General features: G+C 33.6%; 1 protein-coding gene across 2 annotated transcripts in view; it reads left to right on the forward strand.

The window, feature by feature from the left end:
- The window catches only part of LOC148284718 (UNC93-like protein), a 204,983-nt gene that overhangs the window by 114,488 nt on the left and 74,162 nt on the right, over positions 1-16,333 (forward strand). For both annotated transcript variants that reach the window (XM_088236843.1, XM_088236837.1), the window contains one exon: positions 5,155-5,823. In XM_088236843.1, the coding sequence (XP_088092969.1) occupies positions 5,166-5,823 (658 nt within the window). In that variant the 5' untranslated portion in view covers positions 5,155-5,165. The remainder of the gene's footprint in view (positions 1-5,154; positions 5,824-16,333) is intronic.

Here is a 16,333-nt window from a genome sequence, read left to right on the forward strand (position 1 = left end):
CCAACAAAAATAGAGTCACGTGTTATCCATTTTTCCATTTTTCTGTTCAGAAATTGTATTAAATATTGTGTTGTGTACGTAATTGGTGCTGTGTTCGGTTTACGTTTTTTTGTAATAATATCATTGTATTATACCAATATAGCACTGTGTGCACTACAATTAACATTTTTTAAAATCATGGTTTACATAAATAGTATATTCATGTATATGAACAAAAATGAATATGAAAAATTTAACACAATTTTATCTTTATTTCTAATATATGAAGCGAATAATCAGTGTAATGAAATAAAACGACAATATTCGTATTAGGCATTATGAGGTCAAACATTTGAGTATTTACAAGTAAATCATATCATATCGTAATTCCCTTTCCGCACCAAATGGTGCATAGAGCACTGAATTAGTACACTAATCGTAGTGTAGGCGGCCTCCGTGGTGTAGTGATCAAGACGCTCGACTTACATATGGAAGGTTTCGGATTCGATTCCCGGTGAGAACACAAAAATTTAATGTGATTTTTCTCAAACCTCGGTGTTTCGTGATGTAATTCAGCACTGTAATTGGGCCTCCTGGCCTGTTGTGGTGCAAAAAAATAACTAAAGAAAATAATAATCTATCTTGATCATATTTGTAAGATGAAGGTAAGATGATCAGTCTTACGCTTCAGTTACCAGTCCAGGGACTATGAAATATTCTAGTGTAAAAACACCTTTTTAAATAAATATGTCATGTCAACCATGTCAGGAATCGAACCATGCATGGTAGGCAAACGCGCTGACTACCATAAGTAAATATTTGTACATAACCACTTTTCTATATCTACCGGTTTCGAGACGTACCAGTCTCTTCGTGGTTCATACTTCTATATTATCAAGATTGATAGACATTTTAACAGAGATGGTGATCCTATTTTTAATGGAATATAAAATTTTAGATATTTTTAGGCCTACGGCCTGTTATTGGCCGGTTAAATTGATCACTTTTTATACTGTATAACATTTGCCATTCTGTTTTCATTTGGATGTGGGTATTTTTATAATTAGCTATTATTTAGAAATTCCGAAGTAGCTCGTGCGGAGTTATAGTTATTCATAGATACTATTTAAAATCTTAATCCGAGTGTCATTAGACACATCTGCAATGAAAACGCCGGATGTGTCTAATAGTCGGTTTCCCTTAATAAAACGTTGTAAGTCACCAGTATGCAAATAATCACATTATTTAACGTCGTCCATTGTAATTGAGTTACGGGTATTTTCATTCTGTACGTAGTCCCACTTCTCACTTCTCATTGACCAGGATCTATTGGACCTTGAGTTGGCGTAGCAATAGTTTAAAAAATCGACTGTAGCATCTTTTCCCCCTGATTCCACATACATATTAAATTAGTTCGCTGCACGCATGTCTGGACATACAAACCACGTGATGATAATAGTATTTGAGAAGAAGGTTATCTCATTTAAAAAAATGGGCATCGTCCAAAACACACTTTGAAAGCATCTTAACTATCGTCGAAACTTAAATTTATGTAATTATCAAGGAGCTGGAAGATATCATAAATTTGACAGCAGTGTCTGCCAAACTTTTTTACTTCACGGTACACTGGTCAATACCTAATCAACATATTTATACATGAGTGGTAGTAATTTCATAAGTAAGAAAAAATCATCGAATTTTAGAAATAATTTTTTCGAAATGCGGCTCTAAATTAGATAAACAAACGCGTAAATCTCCCAGCTGAAACCGCTCTCCATTTTCACGAGCGCTGAAAATCCAACGAGACGATACGATGATTCAAACGGCAACAGATATTTGAACGTAGTTATGCAAAAAGCAGTCAGTTTACAATTAAAAAAAAAGACATTCATGTTATCGGGTGCAGTAAGGTCAATCCTATGTTTTGCAAAAACAGCCAGACCGCTGTCACACAAAAAAATGTATTAATTACCTTCTGAAAATGGTGTCGACCACAAAAACGGCATTTCTCAATTTCCAAAATACACCCACAGCACTAGAAAATTCTTACTGTACTTTAAAAATCATTAAAACTGGTCAAATACATAATTAAATTCTTATTTTTAATGTAAAAAAAACTAGCGTATTCATTATTTATAATTTGTTTTAGTCAAAAAAATTCCAACTGTTGTGTAGATTCGATTATTCTCTCTTTTCACAAAAGTGCTATTTTATCTCAGTTTCACTTTTCTTTAGCTAGCTGCTTTCTGCATAAATACGTTCATGTTATTCCTGTTGTAGCTAATCGAGGATATTGACTACAAAACGATAACCAAAATGCTGAAAACAGCTCAGAAAATTATGTCGTTTTTTAGATCCATTAAAATTTCCTCCTCTGTTAGTTTCCAAGTGGGTATCATCAAATTTTGGGAATGGATTGATGACCCACTAGTACATTTGATTATTAAGTGGTGGAAAATACTTAGTATGTGATGAAAAAAGGAGTCTAATGACATCTGAATTTATTTTTAATGAACAGTGTTTAGGGTTTTCGTTTCGCGGTACATCCCGAGACTTCTCACGGGACACTAGTGTGCCGCGGTCCGCAGTTTGGCAGACACTGCTTTAGAGTATGTAAAAATAGAACCATTACTGATATGTTTTATTTTTTAAAAAAAGGACACGGCGTTCTGGATTACCCCCAAGTCCTTGAGAGGATTCACTTTCGAGTTCCTCAACGCGCGACAAGAAAGAACCAACAATTTTTTGTTGCGTTTGCAATGCAACACTTTTATAATCAAGTCCGCATCGATATTGATTCATTTTGACTAAACGTAGGAATGCCGGCGCGATGCTTAAACCTCCATTGAAAATCGTATTGCTTTAGTATTATGTTACTAAATATTGTTTACCATATAATATTTTGTTTTTTATTTTCCAATATAAAAAAAGGAACTTATTCACTTACATATGACCTGTCATTGGCTGGTTAAGTGGCCACTTTACTCACTGTGGGTTTCAGCTCTTTTACTTCACAAAAGTCAACAGATGGAAGAATTGAGGAAATGTGGATGTTCAAACATGGGCAGAATGGTGAATGTTACACAGTGTGTAAAGTGGCCAATTAAACCAGCCAATGACAGGTCATAAGCCCTGTAAATGCCTAGACTTCCATATTCCCTTCTCAAAAATGTTTTCTCTCTCTGTTGAAATAAATTTAAATATGAACAACTCCCTAGGGAGGAGATCCAGCCAGTCTGCAAGCATTTGGTCATAATCAAACATTGTTGAATTACTACCTGGTAAAAGAAGAAGTATAAAAATTGGAAAATTGTTTTCAGGCGTTGCCTAATAGGTGATTTGGTTCAGCCGGATGAATCTCACCTACGTGATAAAGGTTTCAGCTCTTTTACTTCACAAAAGTCAACAGATGGAAGAGTTGAGGATATGTGGATGTTCAAACATTTTACAGAATGGTGAATGTTACACAGTGTGTAAAGTTGCCACTTAAACCAGCCAACGACAGGTCATAAGCCCTGTAAATGCCTAGACTTCCATATTCCCTTCAAAAAAATGTTTTCCCTCTCTGTTGAAATAAATTTAAATATAACAATATATGATTAAATACAGGTTAATGATGTAATGGAGACTAGAAGTGTTAAATCTGCTTCAACGGATAGTGAATAAATATCATCATCATCATTCCCTTTCCACTCCTAATGGTGCATAGGGCGCTGCATTGGTACATTGATCGCAGTGTATCTTGATCATTTTTGTTACATGAGGGTAAGTTGATCAGTCTTACGCTTCAAGTACCAGTCCAGGGACTATGAAATATTCTGGTGTAAAAACACCCTTTTAAATAAATATTTCATATCAACCATGTCGGGAATCGAACCTTAGGCCTCCCGCATGGTAGGCAAATGCGCTGACCATTGCACCACAAGGCCGACCGCGAGTAAATATATTTAAATTTATAAATATTGAAAACAAAATCGATAACGTTTAATAAAAAATATTGTAAATAAAAAGATTTTATTTATAGTTGCATTTGTTGCTAATTTTTATGGCAGAACCTTGAAATCGATTAAAATGTCATTTTAAATACATTTTTATTAATAAATGATAAAAAAATCATTTTTATCGAGTTTTGCGTATTTGGGCCCACTGTGCTTCAGTTGAAACTTGATCACTAGCGTTAAGTTATTGATGCTAGAAACGTGCGTATGTTTTTTAACAAATTTACTACAAATATATTTTAAGTGGAAATCAAATATAATTTTACACGTATATAATTACATTTTGTACGGTCGTAAACGTTTAGACGTATTTCTACAGAACCTTCGAATGCATACGTATTTTTTTTATGAACTGTTAACTACATCAAACAATTAAAAGGAAATAAATATGTGCATACAGCCATCAAGGTTGAGACGAGAGTCAAGACAATGAATCAGTTAAAAACATCAATTCATTCATTGATTGGTGTTATATAATAGATGCACAATTCAAAAAAATATAGATTTAAGTCCAATTTTGTAGTTTTAAAATATTTACATTATTGAAATTAAAACAAGAACCTATTTTTTTTGGATACTTATCATGGCAGGTGTAATAATAAGGAACTTCAGCCCTACGAGAAAATGGATACAATAAATATTTTCTTGCGCGCGGTAAAAATTGGAGCATTAAGTTGTATGGCAAAGTTTCCTGAAAATGTACGAAAAAAATTATAAAAAAAATTTCAATAAAAACGGACTACTTCAAATAATGTCACTGGTTCATATGAATCAACCTATCATATAAGATTTCCAGTTTGCTTGCCATGGATGAACCAATGGGATGAATTGTATGAGAATAAGCGGAAACGAACCTCTGGCGTCACACGCCAGTTATTTCAGAAATGAAAAACTTTAAAAAATCGTAGCGCTGATAATACAATACATAAAATGCATAAGATACATGAAAAAAAATTGGAAAAGTTTAATAGTCTATAAAAAAATTTAAATAAAAAATAAAAAAACCACTGAACTTCCTCATTCTCACTGAATTTTTTTATAACAACTGACATATTAAAAAAAATAGCCAGTGTTAACTCAAAATAGTTCAATATTGTGTTTGGGATTTTTTTAAATGAATCATTCAGATAAAGGTATTATGATGTGCAATGTGTCAATAAGGTTTTTTTTTATACAGGTGAGAGCAGAATGACGACGGTTGCGGGCGAGGAGCGCTCTGGCTGCAAGGAAGATGTGCAGACCGTAGCATGTTACCGCAACGAGGGATTCCAGAAGGAAGAGACTCACACCGGAGACCCCATCAAGCCGCCGCCCTTACCGGTCGAGGAAGAGCCATTTCCAACTGGAAAGCTAGAGCTTTCGCGGAATGAAAAATGGCGGATTCTCAAGAACATTGCGGCGGTGAGCGCAGCTTTCATGGTCCAGTTCACAGCCTTCCAGGGGACGGCGAACTTGCAATCCTCTATCAACGCGGCTGACGGGTTGGGTACAGTGTCGCTTAGCTCCATCTACGCAGCCCTCGTCGTGTCTTGTATCTTCGTGCCGACGTTCCTGATCAAGTGGCTCAGCGTCAAGTGGACGCTGTGCTTGTCCATGCTGTGCTATGCCCCGTACATCGCCGCGCAGTTCTACCCACGGTTCTATACCCTCGTCCCGGCGGGAGTGATTCTCGGCATAGGCGCTGCGCCCATGTGGGCCTCCAAAGCTACCTATTTGACCCAAGTGGGAAGTGTTTACGCTAAACTCACGGATCAGCCAGTCGATGCCATAATCGTCAGGTTCTTTGGCTTCTTCTTCCTCGCTTGGCAGACAGCCGAGCTCTGGGGAAACTTGATCTCCAGTTTGGGTGAGTGTGATTTTATTTACTGCTTTTTTAGTGTGATCTATAAACCCGACAGTCGAAAAAGATGCCCTGCAAAATCTTCTGAAAAATATCATGGTAACAAATCGGTTTATAGCTTCTAGAATGGCCATAACATTTTAATGAAAATTATTGTTACAACAACAGCTAGTTTATATTTTATATTTATGAATAAGGTCCGAGTTTTAGATCCCCTGACAGACATCTTTAAACAAAATATATAATTTTTTTTAGAAAAGATATTATCGTAACGATAATAATTTGAAATTACAATAACGCACTCCAGTTGAGAGGACCTTCTCTTTTCGCACATCTTCATCCGACGCGTTGGTTTAGATTGTAGTCGATTCGTGGCTTTGTAACTCGATTATATCCGATTGCTGTGTTCATAATTGTGATACAAAGTATCGATTGAACTTTTTAAATTAGTTTAACCTATTTCTTTATTGACCATTGAGCACATTCGCCTTAGCAAGCATCTCCATTCATGGATAGAAAAATATTTCAACAATATTTAGAGTTTGTCTAAATTTTTGTAGACAAGGACTGGATTCAACTCTCTGGGGAGCTGTTTACATTAACATATTACAACAGAGATGAAGAACATTTAAGAGAAGGTAATATAGAAGATTGTGAAAGTGAAAGAATTGAAGGAATATAGATGTTCAAATATAGGCAGAATGGTGAATGTTACACAGTGTGTAAAGTGGCCACTAAAACCAGCCATTGACAGGTCATAAGCCCTGTAGATGCCTGGACTTCTATATTACCTTCTCTTTAATGTTCTTCATCTCTGTTGTAATATGTTAAGAAAAATATTTACTTTGGAGTACAGAAAACTATTTACAAAAAAAACATTATTAGTTTGATAATTGAGGAAGTGCTGAGAAGATCTTTGAGAAAAGGGTTAAATAATAAAAAATAAAAATATGTATAAATTACAACAGAAATGGAAAACATTCAAGGAAGGGAATATGGAAGTTTAAGCATTTACAGGGCCTATGACCCGTCGTTGGCTGGTTTAAGTGGCTGCTCCACACACTGTATAACTCACTATTTTGCCTATGTTTGAACATCCATTTTTACAGAAGTTAAAGAGCTGAAACCTTTATTGTTGCGAAGAGATTCATTCGAACGAATTATTTCACATACTTGGCAACGCCTGGAAACAATTTTCAAAATTTTAAACTTCTTTTTTACCAGTTTGTTTTGTTACAATATTTTGAGATTGTCCAAATGTTTATAGACAAAAGACTGGAACAAATGTGTATTTCCCACTCTGTTATATTTCGCCATGTGCTATTTTCCCACATTTTAAATAATAAACGCTTAATCCCAATTTCGGTCCAAATACTCCCAAAAATGAACTATTTAGCAAACTAGTTGTAAATATTTATGTTTTCTGTCCCCTGTTAAAATACTTATTTGATCTCATCTCCAAAATATGTTAAGAATAGTATAAAAGCTGTAAACTTTGTAAACCATTCACCAGTCTTGATGATGCCTACTTAGGCAAAACTTAAGAAAAACTAAGCCAAGAAGTTTCATTGATAAATTTATTTATAATTTTATCATAATCATTAAAATCCATAGGAAAATCACATAATTTGTCTCTAAATTTGAGTACTTGAGATTAAAAGCCATATTATCTTAACGTTACGTTGGTACACCTAGTTACTAATAATTTCCATTCCGGTGTCGCGAGGTTGTCTGTATTCGATTATAATAAAAACTGCTACCACAGTTTCGAGCATTAAAAGAGTTGAAGACAAAAGATTTCTCTTTAAAAATAGTACTACCGACATGCTATCTTCCATCGATACACAGAACATGTCCAGGGTCTTCTTAAATTTAGTAGAAACAAGACAAGGATGTGAATGAATATGAAGATAACATTATTTATTCATGAGGTTTTTTTCGACTTTTAAAAGACATCAAAACATTCTTGTTTTTGTTGTTATTTGTATTTAAATCAGTTATTAATACGTACTTTTTTTTATTCTTGTTTTTTATAAGCACTCAGAAAAACATATTCAGTTTTACAAATAAATACATCTTTGTTGCAACCTCAAAGTAATAATACGCCATTTGCTTACAGAGCCGCTCATATGGACAGAAACCATTGTATGATGTTCACTCGGGAAGTAAGCGGCAGTTTACAGCAATAAAACAGGCCGTAGATACTCAGGTCGAGAACTGTAAGCGCAAACTGAAACCATCCGTTACACGTTTATTGTTAAACCATGAACAAAACCAAAAATTTGGAATGCTTTTGTTCTGTGCGACACGATAGAGTGACAGGGCATCTCTATAAGCGGGTAGCGAATTATTACTCTGAAGTTCCGACACAATGAATACATGCTTGCTGTTTAACTGAATAAGACATGGGTGGTACCTACAAATTAATATTCACTTAAAAGTATCTACCAAATGAATTGAATTACATTACAGGCAGATAATTAAATTCAATTAGTTTTATTGACCAATTATCGGCTTCATTGCTTTCGCGACATAGTAAGTGATATGTCGTTAAATTTGTTTTTAAAATCACAATGAATATCCACGAATAAATTTCTCTGACTAATTTTAATGTTTCTTTAGTTATGAATTTAGAACTAACATATTACAACAGAGATGAAGTACATTTGAGAGAAAGTTATAGAAAAGTGTAGGTTTTATGACCTGCCGTTGATTGGTTTAAGTGGACACTTTACACACTGTGTTTACATTCTGTCTATATTTGAACATCTATATTCCTTCAATTCTTCCATCTGTTGACCTTTGTGAAGTTAAAGAGTTGAAACCTTCATTTATGCAAGTGAGTATCATCTGATTGAATTATTTCATCGAATGAAAATTTCATTATCATTATTTCATATCCCCAGGTAGGCCTAGACTTCTATATTCCTTCTTAATCTCTGTTGTAATATGTTAATATAAACAGCTCCCTAGGGGATTGACTCCAGTCCTTATCAGTAAAAATTTGGACAAACCCAAAATATTGTAGATGAATTTAGTAGTAAAATATTTTATAGTCTACTCATTTAAATTGCTACAAAAAGTCTTACCCGTTAGAACCAAATGTTCACTCGTACTAGCGTTATTACTACCTATTCCAGATGACGCTGATGTTTCCATGATTGATTTTAGCTGTGAACTAATAGATAAACCTGAACGACTTCAGAATACATGCACTAGGTATTTATTTGGCCTTAGGAAATATGATCATCTTTATGATTATCATAGGTAACTGAACTGACTCAAAATTAGACAGCGAAAAGACTTTCAGACCCTCTCACTTCTATTCACACTTTATAGACCTGATACTGCCATATACCTCCGTGAAACATTTCAAAAATTATCAGTTAATGGTTAACGTCTTCGTTTTTAATCTCAAAGCCCCTCAACTCCCTTCCACAACTCCTGCTTCTTCTCTTACTCATATATTTATTATTCATGTGGCTAGACTGAAATCATCTTTTATCAAATATATTTCTACAGTATCTCTGTTTAAATCTCGCCAGAAGAAACATATTCATTCCCTTCCTTAATTTCCCCTCTTTCTCTCTCTTAAGTCCTTTCTCATCGAAGACTAGTATCGATGTTAATTAATTTATTATATCCACATATTGCATCTTCTATTTGTATCTATCATACTTCAATGAATATTGACCACTGACATATTAATGCATAGGCGGGCCTTATAGAGTAAAATATTTCAAAAAGTAGTGACACGATAACGTACCCATAGTTCATCATCATCATCATTCCCTTTCCGCACCTAATGGTGCATAGAGCACTGCATTGGTACACCAATCGCAGCGTATCTTGATCATTTTTGTTACATGAAAGTAAGATGATCAGTCTTACGCTTCAGATACTAGTCCAGGTACTATGAAATATTTTGGTGTAAAAACACCATTTTAAATCAATATTTCATATTTATAACGTCGGGAATCGAACCCGAGACCTCTTGCATGGTATGCAAGTGCACTGATCATTACATCACGAAGCCGACCTTTAGTTACTGAGTTTGTTTATTTACACCAGGGATGCATTCAACGATTACGCATATGCTGCCAAAAATTGGAAGATACTTGTTTTTGGCACATAAAAAAGATTGTATTTCAACGTTAACAATCAACATTTGTTTTGATGGATCCTAATCAGATTTTTTCCTTAAATTCCTTGTAATTTCATCCCATTTATTTATTTTCATTGGATTTCGGGAATACAAGAATAATATTAACTTACGTTTATTATGTTTTAAAAACGCATTCCTATTATGGTAACTAAGAGCTTCGCAATTGTGCCGTTAGGCGTAATTTGACGTTTACAACAAATAATATTTACATTTGAATATGAATTGTTTTAGTTTTGTTAATCATAAACTGAAAAATTTGACAATGTTTATCCGAAAGGTTTTCACATGCTTTCATGTCACGAGAATTCTTTTTTTCAATTTTAAACGTCACGCCTAGCTGGTGGATTTAGAACGACTAAATACGCGTTGCGCATTACAGAGCGTTTGGGCATCATTTTTGAGGGCTCAGGGCATGTCTCTCAGGGCATACGAGTATGTTAACAATATTGACGGTTTTTTATTTAACATTTTAGAAATACAAACGAAATTACCCTGGTCGAACGTTTTTCGAAGAAGGTGACCGTAAAGTAACTAAAACTTTTAAACGGTATTTGGAAATGCTTAAATTTTTTTCCCTGCCGAATTGCAACAACTGGGAATAGAAAATAACGGCTTATGGTTCCAGCAAAATTATAGTTCCAGCAAGATTATGGTTCCGGCAAGAGCAACAAGCCATACTGCGTGAATTCGCATGACTTCTTTAAGAAACACAATTTCCTGGACAGCTTGTGTTCCGACATAGTGATTTTAATTGGTCGCAAAGTCACCAGATTTAACCAGCCCTGATTTTTTATGATAATATTTTACGGCTTGGTTTTTTTTTAATAGTTCTCAAATGCTGCGAGCTTTGAAATAAAACATCACTCGACGAATCAGAGTTATAATCTAGTAGATGCTGCCACGAGTTACAGAGAATTTTCAATCACGACTTCAACAATGTTTAGGAAAATGTGGTGGCCGTTTAAAAGACGTTATTTTCGACCTAGGTCGTTTCATAAGCAAATGAATAATAACAATCTAAAAACCGTCAATACCCATTGCGACTCTCGCATATGTTTTGTATCTAAAATATTAGGAACGACTCCTTTTATTTTAGTCGTTGATTGAATGAAATTCCCATTTAGCAATAAGTCCGCTAATTAACAAATATGTGTGCACAAAAATTAAAATAAATAAATAATGTTGCAATTATGTAGGATCAACATACAGAATGCACAATATTATGCTACTTGGTTATTTAGTATTAAACAATGACCATTTATGAAATGGTTTTTCTAAAAGTGTTTTACAGATATGCCACGATCTTAGTCCAAAAACAGCAAGTAACGCGCCAGTGAAATATAATATAATGAGCGATCGCCATCCATCATGGACCAACCCGCAGTATACCTTACAATCTCCATCTGAAATGAAAACAAAATAACCATTCTGTCAACGTTTGGCATTAAGAAATATTTCGACATCGTGTTGTGGAACGCGGTTGAGTACGCTCCCATAAATTTACATAAGAGCGGCAAAAAAATTGCAAACAAAATAACGTACAGCAATACAAATAGTTTCTAATTAATGAAAAGTAAAGTTGACAACTTGACAGTTCGTTGACCTCTCAACTCGTGTGTAGAATATTTTCCCGCTTTTACGTTCACCAGATTATTTAATATCAAATATGATGAAATATCCAAATTTAGTAAATGAGGTCTAGAATACCAACCGTCCATGCGCTCAGTAGCTGCAAGACTTGTTGTTATCTAACTCCTATTTTTATAAATTTGTTTTTTAATGATTTTTTTTAAAATATCACAAAATCTGCAAACTTTATTGTCAAATAAAAAATGTAAATAAGGGCTAGATTTCTTATTGTCTATGCGCTCTGTAGCTGCAAGACGTGCTGTAATCTAGCTCCTGTATATCATAATTGGAGACGAGAAATAAGAATCCCAACCGTCCATGCGCTCCGTAGCTGCAAGACGTGGTGGGATATTTATTTATTGTACAGCGCCCTTGAGGTGATTTTCACAAAAACGACGTTATATAAATTATCCAAATATAAATAAATAAATAAATAATTATTTTTTGATTTTATGCCAAATATAAAGGACTCAAAATGTAAAACGAATTTTAAAATTAAAATAACTGCATATGTAAATGTAGCGAGAGATATTGCTGAAAAAGTTTTTGCAGATTATTATTCTTTTTTTAAATTAGTACATATAATATTAATTATATTCTTATGTATTACATTTCATTATATTTGTTTTTCCATTATGTATTTTACATTATTATAAATGTTTAAGTAACATTATGTATTATTATATATTATTGAATGATCTCAGTTCTTTTACGTCACAAAAGTCAACAGATGGAAGAGTTGAGGAAATGTGGATGTTTAAACATCGGAAGAGTGAATGTTACACTATGTGTGAAGTGGCCACTTAATCCAGCCGATTACAGGTCATAAATGCCTACACTTCCATATTTCTGTTTCAAAATGTTTTTTCTCTCTGTTGCAACAAATTTAGATCAGGGGAAATATGTTGATATTTTTTGTAAATTTAGTTTTTTTACATAGGGATTTACAGTGATTACAGTGAAAAGCTTGAGAAAAAAAAAAAAAAAATTACGGTCCCACTAGGAATTGAACCCAAAACCTTCTGTGTGTTTTACATGGAATTTGAGATATTAGATATCACAATTTTATCTATTTTAAAAACAGATGGTACAAGTAGGTTTTTCTTCAGCACTCATAATCAAAAAAGGCTGATGAAAATTTTAAGGTCCGGTTTGGAAAAAATTACAATTTTTTTGTGAAAAAAAACACGACAGCACAATTTGAACATCTTAGCTAATTCATAGAACGGAAAAATACATCGTTCGTTCATTAGCCTGGGACAACCGTAACGTTGACTTATTTCTGCAGATTCAAATAATGTCAGTATTTCAAACTCTTAACACCTTTTACTGACTAAAATATATTTTGAGAAAGAAAGAAAATATTTAATTTTCATTCATTTATTAATTTCATCGTCATTCCCTTTCTGCACCTAATGGTGCATAGGGTACTGCATTGGTACACCAATCACAGCGTATCTTGTTCATTTTTGTTACATAAAGAAAAGACAATCAGTCTTATGCTCCGGGTGCCAGTCCAGGGAAAATGAAATATTCTAGCGTAAAAACACATTTTCAAATAAATGTTTCATATCATCCATGTTGGAAATCGATTCCGAGACCTCTTGCATGGAAGGCAAACGCGCCGACCACTACAGGCTGAATTTATTTTATGTTTAGATTGTAAATTTATAATATAACATAAGTTTGAATACTAGTGTAACACTACATTAATAATCAAAATATAATAAATATGTAAAATATAAAAATAAATAAACGTAACTTAAATTATAAATGTATAATTCTGTGCCTTGAAGGATAAACCACGAGAGTCACATTGAACGAAATATTTAGGAAACAAGATGATTTTATGATTTCCAAGACAGGCGAGGCGCCGCGGCGTAGTCGGTAATACAGCTAACTGTCAAACTAGCGTCGCAGGTTTGATTCCCGCCAGTTGCACGAAAAAATAATTACGAGTTTTTCTCCATTGGTCTAGGTATTGTGGTATATTTTTCATAACTTCCTAACATATCCCTTTTCCCACCTAATGACAAGCCTCTAATGAAGAGGTTTAGCGGGTTATTCTTTTAAAATTAAAACTTTAAAACCAAATAAGGTACATAGGGAATTTCAATCTAGAAAGAACTTTTAATGTAAAATAATAATTATTTTTATTATAAAAGTTCATATTTACTTGCGTATTTGAGGCTACTGATGTTTTATTCATTAAAACAAAGTGGACTCTAGATTTTTATTTCAAAAATCACTTTTATGAAGAAAATGGACTTATGTGTTTTTATCAAGTATGAAATAGTTATTGCGATGTTTTCTGCATTTTTAACTTCAAAACGACAAACTATGGACTTCCGTGTTTTATCCTCTGGGTACAGATTATTATTTGACCTACTAAACAAAGAATTTTGATTGAAAAAAAGATGCTTTCAGCTTTCTTGTTTTATGGCAATCCACTGAAAATTTTTGTATTTTTATTGAGTATGTTGTTTTGAGTTCCAGACAGTCTTATCTTCTTCTTCTTCTTCTTATTCCTCTCGCGCCGCTTCCATCGGAGGTTGGCAACCATCACTTGAAACTCGTCTACATCCCGGGTCATTTTTAAGAGCGTTGCCGCATCTAGCATTTCAAACCACTCCCTGAGCCGTGATGCTCTTTTACGTCCCATACCCCATCTACCCTCTATCTTCGCTTCCACTATGAGCTATAGAAGGGCAATTTTTTCCAACGAATGTTCCAACACGAGGCCAACAAATGCGGTCTTTCTCGCTTTTCGTGTCTTACCTTCGGAAGCCTGAAAACGCCTTCACTTCTTATTACATACTTGTGGAAATTCTCATTATATCATATTAATTGAATACGAATCAGAATATTATATGAGTTTTTTATTGTTCACAAATCGTTGTTCAGTAATGCAACCGTGACTAAATAAACAATGTATGTAGTAATATATACTTTTCTGGTGCTAAATTATCCATTCATAAGAATACAAGACGACATTATTACCTCAATTGTCGCTTTGTAACGAGATCGCTTTTTAAACCAGTAAGAAAAATCACAAAGCTTTGAAAACAAAATCGCATGTAAAATTACATCATCCAATGTCAAGGATACAGGATATAAAGGATACTTTTCAATATTAATATTTTACAAACTAATAATGGCATATGTCGGCAGGTCACATGATCTATATTTCTATTTATTAAAATTTGAGTTAATGACTCTACTTTCCAAGATAATCGAACAAGAAAAAAATTCTTACAGAGGATAAAGGGTTGTAAGTAAAATACTAGAAATAAAGCGATAATTCAATAAAACAGAAAACCATTTTAGATTGTGTAAAACAAAATATGCCATTTTTATTAAACAGGTTAATTTATATTTACAATTTTATTTTAATGTCTAAGAGGTTTTTGAAACCTTCAACCTCATCTTTTGACATTTATCCTTTATATCCTGTACCCTTCATATATTAAGTGTTACAAATAACATCTGGAATGAATTGTTTGATACGGGTGTCAAAATTATCTTTTATGATTTAGTACAAACTAATCAATACGAAAACGTCCGAATCTCTGTTAACAAGAACCGGATTAAAACCTCTAGGGAATTAACATATTTTACGTTTATCCGAAGGGCCGGATTTCGATCAACATAGAAAATGGAATATGGAAGCCTAGGTTTTACTGAGCCTATGACCTGTCAGTGGCTGGTTTAAGTGGCCACTATAAACGCGGTGTAACATTCGTCATTTTTCCTTTGTTAAAACATTAATATTTTTTTGATTATTCCACGTGCTGATTTTAGTGAAGTTAAAGAGCTGAAACTTTTATTGGCGCGAGTGAGATTTAAAAAAAGTTTGTATAATATAAATATAAATGTCAATGTTTTCTTTCCCTGATAAACTTTTAATTTGCTCTCATTTTTTTAACTAATTTAACTATCAACTTAATTTAATATTATTTATCTTTTCTATTTCTTTACCCTTTACTCTTTTTCAAATTAAAAAAAAAAACAACCTGAATGTAACATTCAATTTTAACTTATATGTTTTTTTTTTTTTTTATATATTAAGCATCCATCTGCACCATAGATTTACGTATTTTAGATCTAGTATACCCACGCACAAGCTAAGACGATGTGGGATTTTTTTGTTTTCATGTGAAATTGTAAAGTTATTTATTATGTAATAAAAAATGTACCGAATGTAAACGAAAAAAATGTAAATATTATTTTTATTTATATATATTTATAATAAATAATTAAGGTTACAAAGATTTGCAGCCACGGTCAAAAATGTAAATCACTTATTTTTAAATCAAACTCGCAACAAAGGTTAACGATTAGATTGAAATATGGATTAGTTATCAGTATTTTTATTGTCTTATTTACACTTCTTAAAAGCAATTCCTTTTAAAAAGGCCTCTCTGTCTTACGCTGCCCGGAACAACTCTTCCACACATTTCATTCCGGTACAGTCTCTTATGGTGCGCAGCCGAGACGTTTTCCTTCTGCCAGGTCCACGTTGTCCCCTAATCTTGCCCATAGGTAAAGTTGGAGGATTTTATATTTGTCTCCGCGCAGGATGCGACCCGGATAAGAGATCTAACGGACCTTTATACATTTTTATAATTGTCCGTTGTAATTAGCTCTCCTCGGGATCTCTACATTGCTGACCAAATCTGTCCACGGTATACGAAGCATTCTTCTGTGAAACCACATCTCAAA

The sequence above is a fragment of the Micrasema longulum genome, unplaced genomic scaffold, assembly GCF_059751315.1.
Source record: "Micrasema longulum isolate JH-2025_06_02 unplaced genomic scaffold, ASM5975131v1 h1tg000097l, whole genome shotgun sequence".
NCBI lineage: Eukaryota > Metazoa > Arthropoda > Insecta > Trichoptera > Brachycentridae > Micrasema > Micrasema longulum.